Source organism: Heterodontus francisci, chromosome 7 (genome assembly GCF_036365525.1).
Source record: "Heterodontus francisci isolate sHetFra1 chromosome 7, sHetFra1.hap1, whole genome shotgun sequence".
NCBI lineage: Eukaryota > Metazoa > Chordata > Chondrichthyes > Heterodontiformes > Heterodontidae > Heterodontus > Heterodontus francisci.
Window position 1 is genome coordinate 24,102,576 of NC_090377.1, and position 26,410 is coordinate 24,128,985.

At 42.1% G+C, this 26,410-nt stretch overlaps 1 protein-coding gene across 1 annotated transcript; it reads left to right on the forward strand.

Annotated features, from left to right (window-relative positions):
- The first annotated feature begins 21,110 nt into the window (after window positions 1-21,110).
- On the forward strand, window positions 21,111-26,065 carry LOC137371685 (inhibin beta B chain-like). Its single transcript, XM_068034480.1, has 2 exons — window positions 21,111-21,507; window positions 24,151-26,065. Exons 1-2 carry the CDS (start codon window positions 21,111-21,113, stop codon window positions 24,924-24,926), a joined length of 1,173 nt encoding a protein of 390 aa, XP_067890581.1. The 3' UTR covers window positions 24,927-26,065.
- Window positions 26,066-26,410: the final 345 nt, after the last annotated feature.

A 26,410-nucleotide genomic window follows, 5' to 3' on the forward strand; every position in this document is an offset into this window, starting at 1 on the left:
ATGGAGTTAAGATATGGATCAGCCATGATCTAAATCAGGGTTGTGCAACATTCGCCCCGTGGGCCAGGATGCAGCCGCGGATTTATTTCAGAGATGAGAAATTTCCCATTGTCGTCTTCTTGCATCCTGGCTTTTTAAAAACATCACAAGTCAGTTTCACAGCTGACAGGTGCTGACATCAGCAACAGTGATTTCCCAACTTTGGACAGATTCAGGATTTCCGACAGGCTTTTTAAAATAACATCAGAACCCACCGGAAAACCAGAATCTGCCCGAAGTTGGGAAACCACTGTTGCCGATGTCAGCACCTGTCAGCTGTGGAACTGACTTGAGATGTTTTTAAGAAGAACTGACCAACCACAAGGTTGCTGTGCTGAGCGCTTCCACTCCCTGCAGCTGTCAGAGAGACAGCGAGAGATGGGGGACAGAGTGAGAAAGGGGGGGGGGGACACAAAGCATGGATGACACGGGGGGGGGGACACAGAAGGGGGGTACACAGAGAGGGGGAAAGAGTCATCAAGGTCACTCCTGACAGATGGACATCTATCCGAAATACTCTGTATCACTACAACAAATGTGTGGGCAAACACTGACTACATGTGCAAGCAAAAAATTGCCAGGTATCTCACTAAATCAGTGTAGAACATAGTGACAAGAATGTAAGTCAATAAATAAATCTTCTCATTTCGAGTTTCTTCACAAAAATGCACATTTGTTGTTTTGATTAATAGGAAAACAAATTTTTAATGCCTTTATCTGTCTGAAATTGTCTCACTGGCCCCCTATGTAAGACAAAAATTGTAATGTGGCCCCCACATGTGAAAAGTTTGGACAACCCTGATCTAAAAGAAAGGTGGAACTGGCTTGAGATGCTAATTGGCCTACTTCTGTTTCTATGATATCACTTTTTATTTTGGGGGTAAAGTGTGAATAAGGATTAAACATAATGGCTCCTAAAATCCTCACTGGAGTTATTGGGAGGGCACCTAATTTTCACAGGACAAGCAGGTGCAAACGCCACAATGGGTGCAATCTCAATGCCTACCTGGCCCATGCAGTTGGAAAATCCAGCACCCAACCTTCCTGTGTAAGAATGTTTCTCCGTTATTTTATTAGGGGTGTTTGGGGAGGATGGAGGGGTGGGGGGTGGGGAGCTGTCCAGTCCACCTCTTTGGTCACTGGTGGGACTCACTTTCACACATCTGGAATTGGGTATACCATAACACACCTGGCATACTAGGCTCTGGAGATACGCCAGATCCTAAATGAACCAGGATAGTGGGAACTCTCATAGGGAAAAGCATAGGAAGCCCATGCCCCTCGCAGACATGTCATAAATCTAATGTAACTGGGTCTCTGCCATTTTCTGGGGGAATGCCAGTGGCCTTGTGCTGGAGCAATATGGATTTTCAGACATCAATGCATTAATTTAAGCCTTCATCAGCTTATTTTCCACAAATAATTACGCCATTTTAATGCTTATTTATTCCTGATCCTCATTATTATAATTTAATGCAAATGAAAATCAGGAGAGATGTAAAATGGTCTGCTGACTTCTTGCAACCCATTTTGCTCCATCACAGAGTCGAGATCTACTCCTACCCAAAAGCAAAATATTGCAGATGCTGGAAATCTGAAATAAATGCAGAAAATGCTGCAAAATACTTAGAAAGTCAGATAGCATCTGTGGGGAGAGAAGCAAAGTTAACGTTTCAGGTCGATGACTTTCATTCAAAATGTTCTGATGAAAGGTCATCGATCTGAAACGTTAACTTTGTTTCTCTCTCCACAAATGCTGCCAGACTTGCTGGCATATTTCCAGTATTTTATGTTTTTATTCAAAATCTACCCCTGTATGTCTAACAGCTCACTACACTTAGCATACTCAGTGCTAATATAGTATTACAATCTTTAACCAAATTATACACCACTGAAGCTTTATCAGCCAAGATGAGACTGTGAGCAATATCCCATGTATAATCTCCACTTATTACTTGTCAGAGGTATCTGAGGATAGGTCTCCTCCCATTGCTTACTTCAGCATTTCTGCCATCGAATAACCAGAATATAGAAACAAGACATGAGTTTAACTCTGATTTTTGGAATTATGCAGACGTTTTTGGAAAGAAATGGAATGCAAGTTTGTTAGGCTGAACATTGGAGAATGCTGGGCGCATAAGTAAATAGCACATCATAAGTTACTTGATGAAGCCAAACTTCACAGTCGCAAACTGATGAACTATGAGAAAGGTGTTGGTTTGCATTTTTGTTTGTTCTTGGGAAGTAGGCAACACTGACGAACCAGCATTTATCACCCAGCACTTATTTGCCCTAAGGGCATTAACAGTCAGCCACACAGAATGGAACTAGTGTCACATGTAGGCTAGACTGGGTAGGGACAGCAGGCCCTTTCCCTGAAAAACATTAGTGAACCTGTTTCACAGCAACATTCATAGTCACTTACTGGTGCCAGCCCACAAATTAGCAGACTTATTGAATTAAGTTCTACACCCAGAGAGTGGTTAGAATGTGAAACTCACTACCGCAAGTAGTCCAGGTGAATAGCATAGATGCATTTAAGGGGAAGCTAGATACACACATGAGAGAGGAAGGGACTAGAAGGTTATGTTGATAGGGTTAGATGAAGAGGACTGAGAGCAGGCTCGTGTGGAAAATAACCTAATTGGCCACATAGTCTGTTTCTGTGTTGTACATTCTGTGTAAATTTCTTAACTTGCCATGGTATGATTTGTTAATTCTGTACCATAACCGCTTGGCTATTATATGGAAGGTATATGTTGAGGGCAACAATTCCCTTGGATTAGATGGGTCATGCAAAAGAAATTGCATGATGGAGTGAGCTGGGTAGGTTGTACAGTGTTTCCTCAAACCTACCCTTTTATGCTATTATGTATTAAATGATCTAAGTGACAGCACAAGTCCAGGCCACTCGTGGTTTAGAGAAGTTAGGGCTAAAATGGCACTATGGTAACAGTGTTGACTTTCTTTGAAGAATATGGAGGAGTTGCAGTCCTCTGAGCTTTCATAAAGTGAACCAATGCAGGATTTAAAATATGCTTTTCATGTATGTTATTTTTGTCACACTTTGATCTTGAAACAGATTTCAAAATGTTTTAAACAAGATTCTAAGGTGTACGTCCAACCACAAGATTATCTGCCAACAACATATATTTCAACCACATTAATATTTTTTTTCAAAGCTTTAAATGGTATCTGAAGGGTGTAATTAAATGAAACTGCTAATTTTATTCATTTTTGCCATATATTTATTAACCTGGAAGAAAAGCATTAATTAAATTACTATTTATCAGTATGGAACCCACCTTAAACTTTTATTTTATTTTTATTTAGAGATACAGCACTGAAACAGGCCCTTCGGCCCACCGAGTCTGTGCCGACCAACAACCACCCATTTATACTAATCCTACATTAACCCATATTCTCTACCACCTCCCCACCATTCTCCTACCACCTACCTACACTAGGGGCAATTTACAATGACCAATTTACCTATCAACCTGCAAGTCTTTGGAGGTGGGAGGAAACCGGAGCACCCGGAGGAAACCCACGCAGACACAGGGAGAACTTGCAAACTCCGCACAGGCAGTACCCAGAACTGAACCCGGGTCACTGGAGCTGTGATAACTTATGAGTTATCATTTTAAATGAGGAAAAATTATGCTATCATATAAGAAGCAGGACAACAAAAGTTTGAAAACTCTTGTGGTATATTTATACATCAAAAATGTGAATGGATTTTTCCAACCAGAAAATAATTTTTGATTCACGCCCTTTAATCTGAAAATCTAATCACTGTAAATTTGTGGAACATCATTATTTTATATATTGAATGGTCTGTGTGTTGAAATGTTAAAAGAAATGCAAAGGATTAATAAAACTGAACTATTTTCATGATAGACACAGTTTCCTTTCAGAGTGCAAATTAGCATTGGTACATTACAGTACATACATGATTTGTATCTGTATAATTGTCCTTTAACTTTAAAAAGAACCATATGTAATCTCACACCATGGGGCTGAATTTTACGCTGCCCCAGTGGGTTGGATGATGGCCTGGGGGTGGATGGGGGTGGCGTAAAATTTAGCAGGAGGCTCTGGGAGGCATTCTCGCCCTGCTCTGCCTCCAGCCAACTTTACGGCAGTCGGGCAGGGGGGTGCGGGTGGGGGAAGGTGCGGAAATGGCCCGCCTGCCCGAGACCAATCAAGGTCACTTAAAGGCCCTCGTCCGCCTCTACAGGTATTTTACCTTTGGAAAAGGCATGCTGGGGATGTGAAAGGCCGCCCAGCGATAGCTGCCGGCCTTTCCATGCGCCGGGGTGGGATCCATGGCAGTTGGGCACAGGGCGCACAATTGACGGCCGCCCCTGCCTCCCAACCCACCCCGGGGACCCAAACACCCCTCTCCCCCCAAACGACCACCCTAGCCTCACCAGGGCACAGCAGATCCCCCTGGTGAGACAAGCCCAACTTAATTTCACTCCTGGCTGTGTCGTCGGCTGGGCTGTAGTCCCCGCAGTGGCCACCACTCTCATTGGCGCTGCTGGGACTAAGAGCTGCCGGCCCAGTGATTGGCCGGCAGCTAACTGAGGCGGGACTTCCTCCCTCAAGCAGTCGAATTCCCGCCTCAGGCAATTTAAAGCTCGGGGACTCATGAAATATGGGACGGATCCTCGAGCTAGGCGGAAGCGGGTTCAACACCGACGTAAACGTCGGTGGCGAATTCCCATCCACCTAAGGTAACATCCAGCCCCATATGTTAATATAACTCTACCTATGCCTGACATATGAACATGTTGTTCCTATATTGTAAAATGGGCAACCAATGTTTTACAATATATTGGAATTAAACTTCTGGTTTGGATTTCATTAAAGTTGGATGTTGCAGCTGAGTTTATAGTAGAATGGGGAGCAGAGACTTAACTGAAGCTCAAGGTGAAAACCAAGAGGTTTAAATTTACAAGACTACACTGTCTGGGAGGTACCTCCTGAGTCATTTACCATGACCATTGGTTATACGGGATATTTTTATTTTTATCACACGTAGACACTTTTCTTCTAATTTATTTTTTGTTGACACCTAAAAATGCCAGGTGTGCTTTAATATCAAGAGACAACCTAACAGCTCCATTGTCATAATGTTGGAGAATTAGTTTAAGAATTTTGAGTTTCCCCCTCTTGTTCCTTTTGGTTGCTAGTTAAGAATGTGGAATTTTCCTCAGAATGCTTATACTTTTTCTTGGTCCATAAATATTTCAAACGTGAAGTGTAGTTGCTGTTGTTATGTGGGGAAACATGGTAGCAAATTTTCTTTACAGCAAGACCCCACAAACAGCAATTAATTTTTTTTTAATGTGGCTGGTTGAGGGATAAATATTGGTCAAGACACCAAGAAGACTCCCTGCTCTCTTTTGAATAGTCCCATAGCATCTTTTACATCCACATGAGAGGGTAGATGGGGCCTCAGTTTAACATCTCAACAGAAAACTGGCACCTCCAACAATGCAGCACTTCCTCAGTATTGCACTACAATGTCAGCCTGGATTGTGTGTTCAAGACTCTGGGACCTTAATCCATATATACAGGACAAATTCAATTGACAAAGGTAGTCTGGAAGATGAACTTCTAGAATGCATTTGCGACAGTTTCCTGCAACAATACTAGGGATGAAGTTATTTTAGATCTAGTATTGTGTAATGAGGCAGGGTTAATTATTCATCTGATAGTAAAAGATCCTCTGGGAAAAGTACGATTAAATTCCACGTTGAGTTTGAGAGGGACATACTCGAGTCCAAAACAAGAATTTAAAACTTAAAACCAATTACACAGGTATGCAGTGAGAGCTGGCTAAGGTTGATTGGGTAAATAGACTAAAAGGTATGGTGGTAAATAAACAGTGAGAAACATTGAAAGAAATGATTCAACATATTCAACAAAAATATGTTCAATTACAAACAAAAGCTTGGCAAGAAACATCCATCCGTGACTTACTAGGGAAGTTAAGATTTAGAAGTGTTAGATTAAAAGAAGAGGCTTATGATGTTGTGAATAATAATAATAAGCCTGAGGATTGGGAAAGTTCTAGAAACCAGCAAATGGTGACCAAGAAGTTGATAAAAAGGGAAAAAAGATTGGGTATGAGAGTAAGCTAGCCTCGAATATAAAAAAAAGATTGTAAGAGATTTTACAAGTATATAAAAAGGAAGAGAGTAGCTAAAGTAAATATTGATCCTTAGAGGCTAACGCAGGAGCAATTATCAAATCCTTCCAAATCCATTCCCATCTTTCCCAGGACTCCATGTTTGAATCCCTCCAATCAGCTTTCTGCCCCTGACACCAGACTGAAACAGCTCTTATCAACGTCACAAATGGCATCCTATGTGACTGTGACAAAAGTAAACTTTTTCTCCTCATCCTTCTCAACCTGTCCGGAGCCTTTGACACTGCTTCTCCACTGTAATCCAGCTTGGTCGGACTGTTCTCACCAGTTTCCAGTCTTATCTATCCTGCTCCCGCACCATTAGCTCTGGTGTCTCCCAAGGATCTATCCTTGGCCCCCTCCTATTTCTCATCTACATGATGCCCCTCGGCAACAACATCAGAAAGTACCGCATTAGTTTTTACATGTATGCTGATGACACTCAGGTCTATGTCACCACCACTTCTCTCGCCTCTTCCACTGTTGCTAAGTTATCATGCTGCTTATTTGACATCCAGTACTGGATTAGCAGAAATTTCCTCCAATTAAATATTGGGAAGACTGAAGTCATTGCTTTTGGTCCCTGCTCCAAACTCCATTCTTTTGCTACCGACTCTATTTCTCTCAGAATCTCAGAATTGTTGCAACAGAGAAGGAGACCATTTGGCCCATTGTGTCTGTGTCCGTTCTCCAAAAGAGCAGTTTACCTAGTGCCACTCCCTGGCCGTCTCCCTGTAGCACTGCACATTCTTTATTTTCAAATAAAAATCCAATTCCCTCTTGAATGCCTCGATTGTATCTGCCTCCACCACACTCTCAGGTAGTGCATTCCAGATCTTAATCACTCGCTGTGTGAAAAAGTTTTTCCCCCATATCGCTATTGTTTCTTTTGCCAATTACCTAAAATCTGTGCTGCTTTGTTCTCGATCCCTCCACCAATGGGAACAGTTTTTCTCTATTGATCCTGTCCAATCACCTCATGATTTTGAAAACCTCTATCAAATCTCCTCTCAACCTTCTCTTCTCCAAAGAAAAAAGTCCTAACTTCTCCAAGCTATCCGTATAACTGAAGTTCCTCATTCCTGGAACCATTCTCATGAACCTTTTCTGCACTCTCTCCAATGCCTTCACATTATTCCTAAAATGTGGTGCCCAGAACCGGACAGAATGCTCCAGTTGAAGCCGAACCAGTGTTCTATACAAGATTAACATAACTTTCTTGCTTTTGTACTCTATGCCCCTATTAATGAAGCCTAGGATGCAGTATGGTCTATTAACCACTCTCTCACTGTCTGCCACCTTCAATCATTTATGCACATATACACTCAGGTCCCTCTGCTCCTGCACCTCTTTTAGAATTGCACCCTTTGTTTTATATTCTGTCTCCACATTCTTCCTACCAAAATGAATCACTTCACACTTATCTGCATTAAGTTTCATCTGCTACTTGTCCACCCATTCCACCAACCTGTCTATGTACTTTTGAAGTTCTATACTATCCTCCACACAGTTCACAATGTTTTGTATCATCTGCAAATTTAAAAATTGTGCCCTGTACACTAAGGTCTAGGTCGTGAATATATATCAGGAACAGCAAGGGTCCCAACATTGACCCCTGGGGAACTCCACTACAAACCTTCCTCCAGTCCGAAAAACATCCATTAACCACTAATCTTTGTTTCCTGTCACTCAGCCAATTTCGCATCCATGTTGCTACCATCCCTTTTATTCCATGAGCTATAACTTTGCTCACAAGTCTGTTGTGTGGTACTTTATCAAATGATTTGCATTCCCTGGCAACAGTCTGTCATTAAGCCAGTTTGTTTGCAATCTTGGTGTCACATTTGACTTTGTGATGCGCTTCTCACCTCATATTCATTCCAACACTAAGACCGCCTATTTCCACCTTTGTAACATCACCCAACTTTGCCCCGTCTCAGCTCATCTGCTGCTGATACCCTCATTCATTCCTTCGTTACCTCTAGACTTGACTATTCCAACGCATTCCTGGCTGGTCTTCTACATTCTACTCTCTGTAAACTTGAGGTCATCCAAAACTCTGCTGCCCGTGTCTTAACTTGCACTAAGTCCCATTCTCCTATCACCTGTTTGCTCGCTGACCTACATTGGCTCCCAGTCAAGCAACATCTTGATTTTAAAATTCTCATCCTTGTTTTCAACTCTCTCCATGTCCTCACCCCTCCCTATCTCTGTAATCTCCACCAGCCCTACTACCCTTCAAGATAACTGCGCTCTACTATTCTGGACTCTTGTGCATCCCCGATTTCAATCACTCCATCATTGGTGACTGCACCTTCAGATGCCTCGGCCCCAAGCTCTGGAATACCCTCCTTACACCTGTCCGCCTCTCCACCTTGCTTTCCTCATTTAAGATACTCTTTAAAACCTACCTCTTTGACCAAGCTTTTTGTCATCTCACCTAATATCTCCTTCTGTGGCTCAGTGTCATACTTTGTTTTATAATGCTTCTGTGGAGTGTCTTGGGAAGTTTTATTACATTAAAGGCACTATATAATAAGTTATTGTTGTTATAGGGAATGCAGAAATGGCAGAGTTGAACAAATATTTTGTGTTTGTCTTCACAGTAGAAGACACAAATTACATACCAGAAATTGTGGGTAATCAAAAGGCTAATAAGAGTGAGAAACTTAGAGTAATAAATATCAGCAGAAAAAAGTATTAGAGAAACTTAAGGAACTAAGAGCTGACAAATCCCCAGGACCTAATGGCCTACATCTTAGGGTTCTAAAAGAGGTCGCTGCAGAGATAGTGTTTGCACTGGTCATGCTTTTCCAAAATCCCCTAGATTTAGAATGGTTCCTGTGGATTGGAACTTAACAAATGTGTCACTGCTATTGAAGAAAGGAGGGTCAGAGAAAACAGGGAACAACGGGCCAGTTAACCTGACATCAGTCATTGAGAAAATGCTGGAAACTATTATTAAGGAAGTCTTAACAATGCACTTAGAAAATCATAGTATGATCAGATACAGTCAACATGGTTTTACGAAACAGAAACTGTTTACCAAATTTATTAGAGTTTTTTGAAGATGTAACTAGCAGGGTAGATAAAGGGGAACCAGTAGATGTAGTATATTTGGATAAGGTGCCACGCAAAAGGTTAATAACAAGATAAGGGCTCATGGAGATGGGGGTAATATATTAGCATAGATGGAGGATTGGTTAATGGACAGAAAGCAGAGAGTAGAGATAAATGGGGCATTTTCATGTGGCAGACTGCAACTAGTGGAGTGCTGCAAGGATCAGTGCTGGGGGCTCAGCTATTCACAATCTATATTAATGACTTAGAAGAAGAGACCGAGAGTAATATATCCAAGTTTGCTGATGTTACAAAGCTAAGTGTGACTGTAAGCTATGAGGAAGACACAAAGAGACTGCAAAAATATATAAACAGGTTAACTGAGTGGGCCAAAAGGTGGCAGATGGAGTATAATGTGGGGAAGTGTGAGGTTATTCACGTTGTTAGTAAAAATCAAAAAGCAGAATATTTTTTAAAAGGCATGAAACTTCTAAATGTTGATGTTCAGAGAGACTTGGATGTAATTGTAAATGGAACACAAAAAGTTATTATGCATGTACAGCAAGCAATTAGGAAGGCAAATGGCATGTTGGCTTTTATTGCAAGGGGGTTAGAGTACAAGAATAAGGAAGTCTTACTACAATTGTATAGGGCTTTGGTGAGACCACACCTGAAGTACTGTGCATAGTTTTGTTCTCCATATCTAAGGAAGGATATACTTGCCTTGGTAGAAGTACAGTGAAAGTTCATTAGATTGGTTCCTGGGATGAGATGGTGGTCGAATGATGTGAGGCTGAGTAAACTGAGCTTATACTCCCTGGAGTTCAGAAAAATGCGAGATGTACTCATTGAAACATACACGATTCTGAAGGGGCTTGACAGGGATGACACTGAGAGGTTGTTTCCCCTGGCAAGGGAATCTAGAATACGGAGACACAGTCTCAGAATAAGGGGTTGATCATTTAGGACTGAGATAAGGATAATTTTTTCACTCAAAGGATTGTGAATCTTTGGAATTCTCTACCCCAGAGATTTGTGGATGCTCCATTGTAGAATATATTTAAGGCTGAGATAGACAGAATTTTGGTCTCATGCAATCAAGGGATATGGGGAGCAGACAGGAAAGTGGAGTTGAGGCAGAAGATCAGGATGATTGTATTGAAAGGTGGAGCAGACTCAAGGGGTCCTATGATCTACTCCTGCTCCTATTCCTTATGTTCTTATGTTATGAATCAGAGGTGGGTGTGCTACCCATTGATCCAGGGTTGACACAGAAGACAAGATGAAGTGGATGAGCTGAATAGACTTTTCTCATTCTTAATTATTAATATGGTTATGATGAATCAATGTGTTTCTGCTGGTATGGAGGCAGAGAAATGATTGAAACATTGTGCTGAGGTTTACTAGTTTGAAGTAACTCAGTAATCAGTGTTGTTGCTGACTCAATAGCTAAGGAGCAGGTGAGACATTACAGGAAAGAAGGGTGACTGCGATGGTAAAAATTCTTTATTTTCCAGGGTTACACTTTCCATATCAATAGTGACTAAAGGTTATAATTTATATCTCTAAGGGTGCATTTATACTGCAGCTACCAGTCTGCATGGAGTTCTTCCAGTAGTTAAAATGTAAACGTTTACAGAGTGCAGCCTCACTGGTAACAATTTAAACAATGCCACACATGTTTAAAAAGTTTTAAACCCAGTTTGACCCCACATTGGAGTCACAGTTTGTGTGGTGACAAACTGGTGCACTGTCAGGCAAACCTCCTCCAGGGAGTCTCAAACTGCTCTATGGAATTGCAATAGGTCTGGACTCTGGAACTGCACTACAGTTTCAGCATCATGGCAAAGTGACACTGAAGGTGCAGTGTAGCCGTAGTTTAAGCTGCTAAGACAGGTGGAGCAAACTGCTTAGCATTGCTTGTCAGGGTAGGAACACCTCAGGCATAGGTTGTGTAGTAATTTTATCTTTGTAGAATATTTATGCTCTGTTTTAGAGAATCCTAAAAGTTTGGAGTACATTGACTACTATCAAGAATTCATTTGAGGCTTTACATAATGTGACAGGTTGGTGTCATAAATTTCATGGGTGACACTCAATGTTAGTCAAGTCTGAAACATCATGACCTCGAAACACAAGTCCATCTGTATTCCACTGCAAAATGGGTAGAATTTATGGGAGAACTTCTATTCAGTTTGGACCAGTTAATAGATTGTGAGCTTGAATCAAATAATATGAGCTAATGGGCTATTGTAACCAGATCAGATGAACTGCAATGGTTTGTCTATATGTTGAAGCAAAATAGCATACACTGCATATTATTAGGCAACAGTGTGCCAACCAACAAGAATAAAATACATAAAAGACAGTGGGGAACAGTGAAATTTGCAGTTAGTTAGATAGATAAATCATAAAGGCAGTTCACTATATATGCTGCTTACAGGTGCAGAGATCTTTTTTGCTGAACACGACGTATTTATTTCAATGGGAAACTATACCTTTAATTGTAAATTTTGTGTAAATTTTTTAATTGTAAATTTTGTGCCATGTGTTTTAGATACTGTGTTATGGAGTAATCTAGCATGTTTTTACTTATCCATGAGGGGGACACTGTGCAGGATATCAGTGTACACTTCTTGTACTGTGCAGCTCTGCTAATACAATTTTAGACAATTATGCTAGGAAAAAAAATCATATATTTATCTGCTTTACATGAAGTTACCTTACATGAAGTTGGATGTATTCCAGGAGGTTTCATCACATGATCTCCTGCCTCCAGCCTCCCCACCCTCACACTCTTGCCATTGGTTGCTTGGCACTGCCATCCTCACAGCATAAGCTCATCCCACGCCAATTGGAAAATGAATAAACTCTTCATTACCCAATTGGATGATTCTTGACTGTCAGTCAAACAGCCATTATTCCCATCTATAATATTTTTATCAATAATAAACAAACATGTTTCAAGAAAATTAAAAATATATTTATTTTAATGCCGTTTGCATTTTCTTGTGAATTACTTGCAGCAGTGTCCGAGAGATTCATATTTAATTCCTGGAGACTCCTGACAATCCTAACAGGCTGGCAATCTTAGCTTTACATACAAATGTACAGCACATTTAGATAGTAGCACAGGGCAGTCAACTAATGAAGAATATAGTAGTAACACAACTCCTGGTGAGATAAGTGCACTACTGCAGGGTATATCTATCAACATCACAGTGGTCTGAGGCTCAGAATACTTGGGATAGAATCTTGTCGATGAATAAAATGTTGAAACCTTAACGTGTATTGCTTTGGGTTATATGTATGAATACACTGTATATAAGAACAAATTAATTTAATATCTTGTCAAACTTGAATCACGTAGGAAAAGAAAAATTACACTATTTAAAGTTTGTATAATGTGACATGACACATGTGGGCATTTCTGGTTTCTTAATGAATACCCAAGTTCCGCTCAACTCACAGAATTCTGAGTTAGTGTGTTTCTTTAAGGAATTACCTGCCAACTCTCACAATGTATCACATGTAAAATCACCTTTGCTGAGCTGTACAGATGCCGGTTTCAATATTGGGCTCTGTTGAGTTAGTTGATCATGGCCAAGGCAGCATTCCTGGAAAAATGAGTCCCATTTGTTGCTCCTGATTTATAAACAGTGACCCTACTGGAGGTGAATGTATGCAGACACCAGATTAGCATAGGATCAGTCTGAGCTGTGACGTCCTACAACACAAAATGCCTGCCACATGTATAATGCTCCCCTGAAAGTGGAGGTTGATGGTTTCCTGTGGACCCAATATCTTGGCTAGTGTCAATGGTTTTAAGAAAGAGCAGCAAGCAAAAGGAAAATAAAAAGAGATGTTGCCTCCAGGTTCACATGACTCTTTACAAGGTACATGTTTGACATAGAATGTACAGACAGAAACAGTCATTCAGCCTAACTGGTTCATGCCTGTGTTAATGCTCCAGCCGAGCCTTATCCCACCCTACTTCATCTCACTCTATTGGCATATTCTTCTATTTCTTTCTCCTTATCTAGCTTATCTAGTTTATCTAGCTTCCTGTTAAATGTATCTATGTAATTCGCCACAAACACTCCATGTGATAATGTTACGACTACGGCAGGAGGAACACACTGTCAATTCAGTCCCGTCACTCCACAGGTCGCAGCATATTATAAAAGTTCTTTTCCACCCAACCAGAAAACAGCCAAATTAAACACTCTAGTAACCCCTGGAATAAAACAGACCAAACCAGTTATCTTTAGACAACAACAAATTCACTATTTATTAAAAAACTAAATCTTTAAACACTATTATGATAAACCTATGTGTAAAGACCTTATAACTTCCTATTTTAATCTAATTCCCTCATTCACACAAATACACTAAAAAATCACGGTTAACTAGTTTCAAAAGTGGTGTTTTTAAAGAATTAGCTGTTTCTTAAGATTAAATAAATAAGAATTTGTGGATTACATTCCTGATGGATGAGATAGTCTAATGTGAAAATAATCAAAGGCTACTCGAAGTCTCCACATAGATTTGATGAAATTGTTTGTTCTTAATAGGCATTCAAAACACTTCAGCTGCAGTAGGCATCAAACACCGGTGAATTCCAGAAAATACAATCAGTCAAGAGAGATTCAATCTTGAAGCAAATACTTCTTGGCTTGGAAGTAAAGAAAAGGAGTTTTTCTACCTTCAGCAATACAAATGGTCTCTTAAAAGGGATTTTTTCCCTCCTCAACAGGCAATCAACGTAGCCCCCAGCTCCCTGTAGAATTTTTGCTGAGAGAAAATAGACAGCTCTTCAGTAGCATGCCTCGCTGAAGAGTGTCTCAAGACAAACTTATTCAGACCAGTTTTTGCCAGTTTTACACAGAGTTAAATTGAATCATTATACCATGTGACCTCTCTCTCCTACGGTTGCCTAGGTAACAAAATGCAGCTGTGGCACCCTGTGTCCCAGAAATCCAAAACTTCTCTCACTGTCTTAAAGGCACGCTGTTTTTAACAGAGTCTTAAAGGCACGTTGTTTTAATCTGAGGAGAAAAATAATTACAGTTTGTGACAATTGCAAGTTCCACATTCTCATCACTCTCTGGGCAAAGAAGTTTCTCTGAATTCTTGATTAGATTTAATCATGGCTAAGATATTTATGGCCCCTTGTTACCCTAGTGTGGAGGAACAGTAAGGGTATTCAATGGTAGAAGAGAGAAAAGAGAAATTAGGGCCAATAATCCTGATTTTATAAGCTTTAGTGTGGAACTGGTGCTTCAACACATACACATGGTACACCACGAGTTGAGTGAAATTGGCGGACACTAAGACTGAATCCCAGCCTCACTGGATATTCATCCTTGGACTTTCACCAGCTACCACTTTGATGATTTCAGCTGAATTATTAGAGAGGTTTAGGGGGAGAATTTTTGGAGTCAAAAGGTTGTGGGTTTGATTTAACTGTGTGTAAAACTGGCAAAACTGGTCTTAACCAGTTTGTCTTGAGACACGCTCCAGCGTGGCGTGCTACTGAAGACCTGTCTATTTTCTCTCAGCAAAAGTTCTACAGGGCCAGGTTGATTGCCTGTTGAGGAGGGAAAAAAAGCCCTTTCTTTTAAGAGACCATTTGTATTGCTGAAGGACTTGAGCACAAAAATCAAGCCTGACACTTCAATGCAGCACTGAAGGAACGCTGTTCAGTCAGAGGCACATTCCTCCAGACGAAATACTAAACCAAGGCCCCGATCACACCCCCAGGTGGATGCAAAAGACCCTACGGCACCACCTTGAAGAAGAGCAGAGGAGGCATCCCAGTGCCCCTCAATCAGGAGGCGGTGGCATAGTGGTAATATCACTGGACTAGTAATGCTAATGTTCTGGGGACATGGGTTCGAATCCCACCATGGCAGATGGTGAAATTTGAACTCAATTAATGGAATTAAAATCTAGTCTCATGGCAACCATGAAACCGTTGTCGATTGTTGTAAGACCCATTGGGTTCATTAATGTCCTTTAGGGAAGGAAATCAGCTTTCCTTACCTGGTCTGGCCTACATGTGACTCCAGACTCACATCATGTGGTTGGCTCTTAAAATACCCTGTGAAATGGCCTAGTAAGCCACTCAGTTCAAGGGCAATTAGGGATGGGCAATAAATGCTGGCCTTGCCAGTGACGCCCACATCCCACAAACAAATAAAAAAAAAATCAACATTACAAAAACAAATTATTTGGCCATCACCGCACTCCTGCCCATGGGAACCCACTATGCGCAAACTGGCTGCTGTGCCTCCCATACCACAAAAAGAAGCATCATTGTTTCCAGATAGTATAGAAATGTAGGATCAGAACAGTATGTTCAGATTTGGCTTTGTGAGTAAAACACAACTTCACACCAATGCCAAAAGAAAAAGTTAGGGCACTGTCGAACTACCCATACTCAGTCAAAGAGCGACACACACAAAAGGTAGCAGAGTCAATTGACTAGGTGGCAACTCAATGTCACTCCCTGGTCAGTGCAAATGGAGATTGGTATATACATGCTTGTATATGTGCACAGTGCTCCACACTCCAAGGTCTGAAAATTGGTTACTGGCAGAGAGCGGACAGGATGTTTTTTTTTTTCTGTTGACATTAAAAAGCTTCAAAAATTTCCAGGTGATCCAATAAATCATTAAAGTTTGTTGAGAACAGCTGCCATTTGTGGAACAGTGCGAAGGTGACAAATTTGGATTGGAGGTGAATTGCACCCCAATGATGCATCACAGTTGTGTTGCTACAGAGAAAAAAATATTTTGCATTGAGTTTTTCATCCGTTTAATATAAATGTGTTCAATTGTATTACTATCACATAGGGGTAACAATAGTTCACATAAAATTGGATTATCAGACGCTGTGGTATACTTCGTGACACAAACCAATTGAAGTGTGATATTTCCACTATGGGCCTCAGTCTTTAAAATTACCTACGAATGATCTTGAATTTGGGGTGTGTTCAAATGTGGATAGGTCTATAAATACTGCTGGGGTTGGAAGGCACCAAAATTCCAGTTTCAGTACAGCTACAACATTGGTATCTACCTGACAATGTAGAAAACTGCCCAGGTGTGTCCTGTCCACAAAAAGCAGGGCAAACCCAATCCAGCCAATTACTGTCCCATCAGTCTACTCTTGATCATCAGGAAAGCAATGGAAGGTGTCATCGATAGTGCTATCAAGCAGCACTTACACAGCAATAACCTGCTCACCAATGCTCAGTTTGGGTTCCACCAGGCCTGCTCAGCTCCAGACCTCATTACAGCCTTAGTCCAAACAAGGACAAAAGAGCTAATTTAAAGAGGTGAGGTGAGAGTGACTGCCCTTGACATCAGGCAGCATTTAGAATAATAGAATGGTTACAGCACAGATGGAAGCCATTCGGCCCATTGTGTCCATGCCAGCTCTCTGCAAAAGGAAATCAGCTAGTTTCACTCCCTCATCCTTTCCCTGTAGACCTGAAGATACTTTCACTTCAGCTGCTTATCCTGAAGAAAGATCCCATGTCTCCAATTGAAGAAGACAGAGTTCTTTCACTGTTCTTACTAACATTCATCCCTCAACAAAACACATATTAGCACAGCTCCCCTCACCTTTCAGCAGTGCAAAGGGATCATTCCCTCCATGACACCCTGGTCCTCTCATCTATCACCCCCAACATCCCATCCCCTTCCCACTGCACCTTTCCATGCAAGCGCAGGAGATGTAACACCTGCCCTTTTACCTCCTCTCTTCTCACTATCCAAGGTCTCAAACACTTCTTCCAGGTGAAACAGTAATTTATATGTATTTCTTTCAATTTAGTATGCTGTATTTGCTGCTCATGATGTGGTCTGCTCTACTGGGAGACCAAACGGAGATTGGGTGACTGCTTTGCGGAACACCTCCATTCAGTCTATAACTGTGACCCTGAACTTCTGGTGGCCTACTGCAATGTTTGACTGAGTGTGGCATCAAGAAGCCCTAGCAAAATTGACATCAATGGGAATCGGGGGAAAGTTCTTCACTCGTTGGAGTCATACCTAGTACAAAGGAAGATGGTAGTGCTTGTTGGAGGCCGAACATCCAAGCCCCGGGACATTCCTCCAGGAGTTCCTCCAGGTAGTGTCCTAGGCCCAGCCGTCTTCAGCTGCTTCATCAATGACCTTCCCTCCATCATATGGTCAGAAAAGGGGAAGTTTGCTGATGATTGCACAGTGCCCAGTACCATTTCCGACTCCTCAGATACTGAAGCAGCCCGTGTTCACATGCAGCAAGACCTGGACAACATTCAGACTTGGGCTGGTAGGTGGCAAGTAACACTTGCGCCACACAAGTGCTGGGCAATGACTATCTGCAATGAGAGAATCTATCCATCTCCCCTCAACATTCAATGGCATTACCATCGCTGAATCCCTGACCATCAACATCCTGGGGGTCACCATTGACCAGAAACTGAACTAGACCAGCCCTATTAATACAGTGACTACAAGAGCCGGTCAGAGGCTGGGAATCCTGTGGCGAGTAACTCACCTCCTGATTCCCCAAAGCCTGTCCACTATCTACAAGGTACAAGTCAGGAGTGTGATGGAATACTCTCCACTTGCCTGGACGAGTGCAGCTCCAAAAACACTCAACAAGCTCGACAGCATCCAGGACAAAACAGCCCGCTTGATCGGCACCCCATTAACCACCTTAAACATTCACTCCCTCTGCCACTGGCGCACAGTGGCAGCAGTGCATACTCTATACAAGATACACTGCAGCAAATTGCCAAGGCTCCTTAGACAGCACCTTCCAAGCCCGTGACCTCTACCACTTAGAAGGACAAGGGCAGCAGACACATGGGAACACCACCACCGGCAAGTTCCCCTCCAAGCCACACATCATCCTAATTTGGAACTATATCGCCATTCTTCACTATCGCTGGGTCAGATACCTGGAACTCCCTTCCCAACAGCACTGTGGGTGTACCTACACCAGATGGACTGCAGCAGTTCAAGAAGGCAGCTCACAACCTTCGCAAAGGCATTTAGGGATGGGCAACAAATGCTGGCCTTGCCAGTGACACCCACATCCCATGAAAGAATGAAAAAGGATAAGTTCTGATTGCAAATAAAGCTTTTCTAATATTATCTTCCTCATAGAAAAGCAGAAAAGAAAAATGACCTTTTTAAGCACTAAGCGTAAGCTAAACCCTGCGGATGGCAAATGGGGAAATGTGTCAGTGTGAAGGAGGTAACTCGGTGAGATTATTAATGATGATTTCTTCAGTAACTGCAGACGACAGAGTAAGGAACCTGTCTAAAAAGTAAAATAACATTCACAATTTCATCCCATTTTACACCTGTCACTGAGCCATGCTTGGTAATAATTTTATGTGATCTCACAAGGAAAAAGTATAAAATCAACAATTTTCAACCCTAAATATTTACATTTTGATCTGGTTTTATTCCTTTTCCAAACTTGTTCACAGTGTGAAGGCCATTGTTCCCGCGACATCGAATGATTCCAAGCCCTGGAATCCACTGCGTGTCTGTACATTTACCAGCCTTAATATTCCAGTAGGACAGATCAGCGTTTGCAACTGGCCATTCGCACACTTTTAAAGGTGGGTGGCGCTCTATTTGCTTGACATGGCTTTGAGCAGAGAGTTTCACTTTCATTGTATCATTTGAGCACTGACCACCAAGCCAAGGAAAAATGCTAGATTAGTTATTTGTTAGTGCCCCTGTTCGAGCCCACCTTTCTTGTAAATTATGTGGGGGAAATTGGAAAGTATTTGAATGAAAGGGAAGGTAAAAAGCAAGCGATTTTATACTTAAGTTATAGACAAGTCAATAATCAGTGATGAGAAGAAAGAGCGAATTGTAATTTTGAGTGGATGCCATCAAGACCTAGGTACAAAATATTCATTATCGGTGACAATCTGTCCATTCCTGGCACACATTGGACGGATTTCTCAGCCCGAGCTCATGTTCTCTTTGTCAGCCTTAATTAACTGTGACAGAAGGAGCTGGAAGGCAATCGCTTTAACACTTTGCGTTCAGAGCTGCCCCAGTCAATCACTTCCAGTCTACCTGAATGGGGAAATAGAGGTCAAGGTGTCCCCTTATTGTAATAATCTCAATGTTGGTCCACTTGTATTTTCCCTCACTGAAAAGTGCCTGGATTAAGTGAATCTGATTTGGATTTATTTTGGTTTTTAATTACCCCTGTAGAGACCAATACAAGGCAAGGGTCATGCTGGAGGCTAAAGACCGCTTGTAATTTGGATAACCGCACTTGACCCGGACTGGCCACCAGCTGTTTACAGACATAAAAATGGCTTAGGTCATTCGGAATATTGCCAGGGTTGCTCGAATTAAAATCCAGGTGAAATAAAGCTATTGATTTTCAAACACAAACTCTTCCTTCAATATAGACAGAACGATTCACTTTATTTCTGAGATCACCACACAAAGTGCTACAAATAAGCCAACTAAAGGAATGCCCGTTACAGAGATGGGATATATGCGGTTTCCTATATGGGGCTGCCAAATATTAATTTACATTACAGAGAAGTAATGAAGACTGGAAGTAGGGGCTAATGCCTGCGATGTTTTGTAAACCCGGTTAATGCACCACAGGAGAGGAATATTGGCGAAATCTGGCATCACCTTGCAGCCACGGCACCTGAGATAACCCATCCTCTCATATTCTGCACGTCCTGTGCCCTTTTAGAAACCCTCCATTCGCAAGTAATTTAGATTAAAGAGCCATCCATTCAAAAAAAAAAGTTGGAAAACACACACAGAGACAAAATAAAACTTTAGTGCCATTTCGTGAGAAGTTTCTAACCAGCCCGCACATCGCCCGTCCCTTAAGCTGTCACTGTCAGAGATGGTCTGTCTCTTTGACTCTGTAAATTCCTTTTTATGAAAACAGAATCCTTTAAAAAGAGAGCAGCAGCGCGTTTGTAATATTTCTCCAGGAAGTGGCTGTCCCCCAGGAGTAAAGGGTTAAATCTCGCCTATCTCTGCACCGAGCCTGTTAATAGGTGGAACTTTCCACGTGGTTATCCCGACCATATAAAAGTTTGCTCCAAGTGACACAATGTCGTGATTGCTGGCAGAGGCGGCCGGGAGAGCGGATCGTTAATGCTGTTTAATTGCGCCTTTAGGGAATCAAGTCAGCGCCACAGTCACTGCATTGAATTAACACGGGAGGCAGTGGATGACCAACAATAACACCCTGACGCAAATGACAAATGCTGGATTATTGCTTTAAAGTCAAGAGAACTCCTGTCCTGGCGAACCACAGTGTCTCCCCCCAACCCCCCACCCCCCCCGCAACTGGATCTCTTTTTTTCCCATATGTATATATACTGGGTCATTCACGTTACGTTAAAATTGGGACTTGCAGACCAATCATTTTCTGGGCTCTTAAACCGTGCAGAATAACTTCAAGCAACCCTGAAACGGCGCTGGCTGCCTTCAAAAGTGCAATAAAAGAGTTAGTGCATTGAGTGTGGATGCTCATTTTTTTTTGTATCCCAGCGGCCCTTTAGTTTTGTTTTTTTTTAAAAGTTATTTATCGCAAGGAAGCCGATACAACCTGGAAGCATCTACCGTAGAAAGCAGATCCCCGTCTCCCACTTTCTGATTATATAATGCTTATTGAGACTCATCCAAAAAACAGTGGCAATCCCAGCACGAACACTAACCCACTTTTAAGCCATATTTGCTAGTGATTTTTTTTTTGTGTGTTTCTGGGGAGCCGGTCAGCGGCGTTGGTTTGTGTTGCCGGTGGGAAGATGAGCCTTTTGTGTGTGACGGGAGCCTGGCTGCTGCTGATTCTGGTGTGTGCCGGCTCCACTCCGGCCCCTGCAGCCGAAGCCTCGCCCCCCTTCAGCCCCAGTTCCTGCACGACGTGCCGGATCGGCCAGCCAGAGGAGCCCAGCAAGACGGACGCGCTCTTCTTGGAAGCCGTCAAGAGGCACATATTAAACCGGCTGCAGATGCGGGAGAGGCCGAACATCACGCACCCCGTTCCCAAAGCCGCAATGGTCACCGCTCTGAGGAAGTTGCACGCCGGCAAGATGCGGGAGGACGGCAGGTTGGAGATCCCCAACCTGGACGGGCATGCGACCTTAAACTCCAAGAAGGAACTGCAGGAACAGACCTCGGAGATCATCAGCTTTGCTGAGACAGGTCGGTAAACTTTCCTGGAACAATCCGGACATTGAACTTAAAACGATTGAAATAAATGTAGGTGACCCTTCCCGCTTTAGTAATGCTGACAGTAACTTTTTACAGTAGCTAACTTTTGGGCTGGACGACGAATCTGAACAGGTCGTGGGTGGGAGTCCTGATTCTAAAAACTGGAATAGTACAGTTCGCACTCAGGGTTAGAATTTCCCTTTGCCCTAATCTGTAGGTAGCAGAGTGACAGAGCTGTGTAACTGTAACATATCACAATCACCACTAGAGCTGTAACTCAGTACCAAATGTAAACCTGTGAGAGTCCGAGGTTTGGGAGCATATTTAGATTTTATTATAAGTTAATGACGGAATAACATTCACCTTTAATCTGCTCCCTTTCACTGCAGCAGTTTATTGGTATTCAAATTTGACGGCAGTCCGCTACATTATCATTGTAGTTTGTCGCTTACGATAAAATGTGTAGATTCTGAAAAACAAAAGTCCAAAGAAAAGATTGCACTGAAAGGGTTACGGTCAAAACGGACGTCGGATATAATGAAATGGGGCTCAGGATTTGCCGGCCAATGACAAATTAATTGGTAGCGTGTGTAAGGCTCTAATTTATAGCAATTACATGAAAAAAGTGGTTTGATGTCATGTTCTACAAGAAGTATCATAAAAATAGTTGGCAAAATGCATCACGCACCTCCCAGGCTCTCTTACAGCTATTTAGTGGAATGTGGAATCAAGCCGTGCATACAACAGATGAGGAAATAATATAAAAATATTTCTTGATTCAGTATATTCTTGGCTTCACTGGTGTTTACTGTACAACGTGTGGTTAAATGTAAGCAGAACCAGGAACGCCTAATTTGAGCGGGATGGACTAAATAAGTTTTCATGATTTTGGTTATGCACTTATGTAGTTCAGGCAAAAGTGCACCAAATTGGAAGGACGATGCTTTATTTATAACACTACATAGAATAATAACTTTACCATAGTGTTAAAAAAACTCATTAAATCTATTATGGGGCAGGATCTAAGATTATAATATTAAGGATGAAATGTCCTCTCTAAAACAACAAATACGCCATTCACCGTATGCGTCGAAGTCTGATTTCAAGGGAAATGATCTTTACATGTTTTACAATATATATGGGGAGAATAACGGGGAGAACTTTCCTTTTAAAATAACACCCACTGGTTGGCAGAATAATGGTGACGATCATCTTGATAGGAAAAAAAGTGTTCCACCGTTTCATAGTTTGGAACCTGCACGCGTTTTGCTCATTATTTTCCTTACAAGTTATATTGGAGACCACCCCCTCCCACCCCGCCCCCAACCCTTTACAGAATAGCGAGATGGTCTTTGAAAAATACTACATCCCAGTCTGCAGTCAGCTTCACAATAGCAGCGCAAACATGGTATTTACGGCCTTGTAAAGTTTACAGTAGGGCTGAATAAACGCACTTTCGAAAGCTGAAGTAGCTCCATATATTCTGAAAGTGTCTTTGCGGCTGCTTTGCTGGGGCTTGGAAGTAAAATTCCAGTTGCTTTTATTGCAGGGACAACACAAAACATAGAGCACTTTGAAGTCTGTGCAAAATATATCTGAGCCCAAATCTTGTTTGCGTTAGTGATTGCCATTGCTGCTTAGAAAATATTGTGCCTGAGTAGTTAAATCTCCCCAACACTTCATGCATCTGAGAAGCAAGAGTAGACATCGTCTTCTCAGTAAATTATAATCCAAATAATTCATTATTATTTCAACCGAGTCTATGTGCAAAGTACATGTTCTAATTTAGTAATACCAGAGGAAAAACCTATGCAGATTACTTTATAAAGAACTTTTTACTCGCCCCATCTATTGCCTATTATTCATTAAATTCATTTGCTCTTGGCGACTAAGCTGTTCCAGTTTTGCCAAAGTATATGTAAGATAATGTTGCGGGCAAACCCGTAATTTCGTGTTTGAGTGAGTCACTTGTTGGAGTGGAATGAAACCTTTAATACTTCTGGCATATAGTTGCGAGGGGGTTTGTGAATTTACATTAATAGACTGGAACATATCACACCTCAAAATTTGTCGCAAAGTCCCGCTTTACAGTATTAAAGTTGTCACCTTATTCTAATGTTTCAATCTGAAAAACGCGTGTAAGCATACTGAAATATTCCAGGCATGATCTGCTATTAACATGACGTTTCTCTGCTATGTATTGCATGAAAAACTACGAACTTCCCTCAATTAATGGCCTTTAAAACATCAGGCTGATTAGGAATGCCATCTCTGTTTGTGTTCTGATGTCTTCGCTAAAGTGCAATATTATTCGTAACCCATATAACAAAAATGTACTTTATTAAGCTGATATAGAGGTCTGTCTTTTAGTGGTTCTTTATTCGATCTTTTCTGTTCAGGTTTTAGGGTAGTGATCTTAAGAGCTGTGTGTAAAGTTCTTAAACACAGCTGTGGCATCTAAACAAAGTTACAATCAGGCACTTTTTTTCTAAACAGTGAACGACTCAAAGTAATCGCGTCTTAACACACGTTTCTCGCAACTCGCTGGAGAACTGTCGTGAATACATTTCTGACTCAGAGGCGAATACCCTGCGAGTCATCCAAGGATTAACATTTTCTATTCTCTTCATGCAGATGAGCTGGCTTCATCCAAATCACGCCTGTACTTTCTGATTTCAAACGAGGGGAACCAAAATCTCTTTGTCCAGCAAGCCAACTTGTGGCTCTATTTGAAACTGCTCCCCTCCAAGCCTGAAAAGGGCAGCAGGCGCAAAGTGACGGTGAAAATCTCCTTGCAAGAAGCTGGGAGCTCCAACACATGGACATCAGTTGAGAAGAGGGTCGAGCTGAAGAGAAGCAGCTGGCACACCTTCCCCATGACGGAGGCCATCCAGGCTCACTTCGAGAGGGGGGAGAGGAGGCACGACATGGAAGTACAGTGCCAGGGTTGCGAGGGCTTGGCCGTGACCCCCATCCTGGTGGACAGCGCCGACGAGTCCCACCGCCCCTTCCTGGTGGTACAAGCCCGGGCGCTGGACAGCAAGCACCGCATCCGTAAGAGAGGCCTGGAGTGTGACGGCAGGACCAACCTGTGCTGCAGACAGCAGTTTTACATCGATTTCCGACTCATCGGCTGGAACGACTGGATCATCGCCCCGACAGGTTACTACGGGAACTACTGCGAGGGGAGCTGCCCCGCTTACATGGCTGGGGCACCAGGCTCAGCCTCGTCCTTTCACACGGCCGTGGTGAATCAGTACAGGATGCGAGGCATGAACCCCGGCTCCATGAACTCCTGTTGCATCCCCACTAAACTCAGCACCATGTCAATGCTCTACTTCGATGACGAGTATAACATTGTGAAGAGGGACGTGCCCAATATGATTGTGGAAGAGTGTGGCTGTGCATGAGGGGCTTTCCTGAGGGCACTTTTTAAGGACACTTTTTTAATATTAGAAAAAAAAGGGGTTGGTTTGCTGCACACTCAATTCACCAAGTCATTGACTTCAAGAAGCCAACCCAATTTTATCACGGGGGTAAATCAATCAGCGTCTGACTTGTAACCATTCCGGAGAAAGGGGGAAATACTGTATATAGTGTGACTGCCTCACCTCACCAGTACCAAGCACAATGATAGCATTTATGTTTTCTCAATGTGGTTTAAAGCAAAGGCCGGTTGAGGCTCCCTGGAGCACTGCAAATAGCAAAAGCACATCACAATGTATTGAAGTGGTGCGAGAGTCACCTTTAAGATGGAGTGTTCCTTCACAGCACTCTGCTTCGGTGAGAAATTGAACACTTAATTATTTATACCGCAAAGACTTCTGTTTGACACTATAGTGGAAATGGTCGGATTTAAGGAACCTGTGTTGTTTTTTAGTCGGGTTCCACACACTATTTGAATCATGGACACACAAGAGTGAAAATGAACATTTAAATATAACAGTGGAGAAACTTGAGATACTGATCTTTACTTTCCAGCAAACAAACTACACTCCCCCCCCCACCCCCCCACTACCCCCCCTCGCCCTCCCAAGTAACGTCTGCTCTATGTGTCGTCACAATACAAGCAGTTCTGAACACTGGGGTCTCTGTTCTCCATACGCTTGAAACTTGACTGTGCCTCGTATAGGGACGGGGCGGTCTGAATAGAAACTTGGCGACGATTTCACACGTTTCAACCAACTTAAAAATATCAATTCGACTCATTTTAATACTTCATCTGTAGAGTGGAACCATTGACACATGTCTGTCCCTTTCCCCCTTCTTCATCTCTCCTCTCCTGCCTTTTCCCCTTTTCCCACTGTGTTTTAAACTATCCTTTCCCCCTCCTTTCCTTATCGTTTCCTTTCGCTATTAATATATAAACTGCTTTCAGATAGTAAGTGAATTCAGAATGGGCCGAAAGGATGAAGCCCATGGATTGTATTAAAGCGGTCCTTCAGTGATAGCACGGTTCAAGATCATTCCATGATGAACGGATACAATGTGCATTGATTGTCATATTGCGTTACGACGTTGGAGTCGCATAGCACTTACAAAGTACCGAAAGCACATTAAGCACTTGCATATCTGAATGCCTTGAAAAAAGAGTGGTACTTAACGGTGCACTTCTTCACAAATTACCCAACTCCATTCGTTTCTTATTAAATAAGTGCCAGTTGGGAGCTATGCAATGTAAACGATTGGCAGTAAACAGGTGAATTAACGGATTTAAAATCTTTCCAATTACTTGAAGCTAAATCTTTCGCTTCCTGTACACGGCGAATGATTGTTTTATAGAGTTTTTTTCGCGTTTTCTATTTGCACTGAGAAGTTGCGTTGATTAGTTTTAAAAACTGCCATTTTTAAAAAAAAAAGCAAAAAAAAAAGAAAATGTTATTTTTATAGAAAG

Coding starts and splice junctions, on each gene's coding strand:
- LOC137371685 (XM_068034480.1), top strand. CDS start 21,111: ATGAGCCTTTTGTGTGTGACGGGAGCCTGGCTGCTGCTGATTCTGGTG. Junction 21,508..24,150: donor CATCAGCTTTGCTGAGACAG/GTCGGTAAACTT, acceptor CTCTTCATGCAG/ATGAGCTGGCTTCATCCAAA.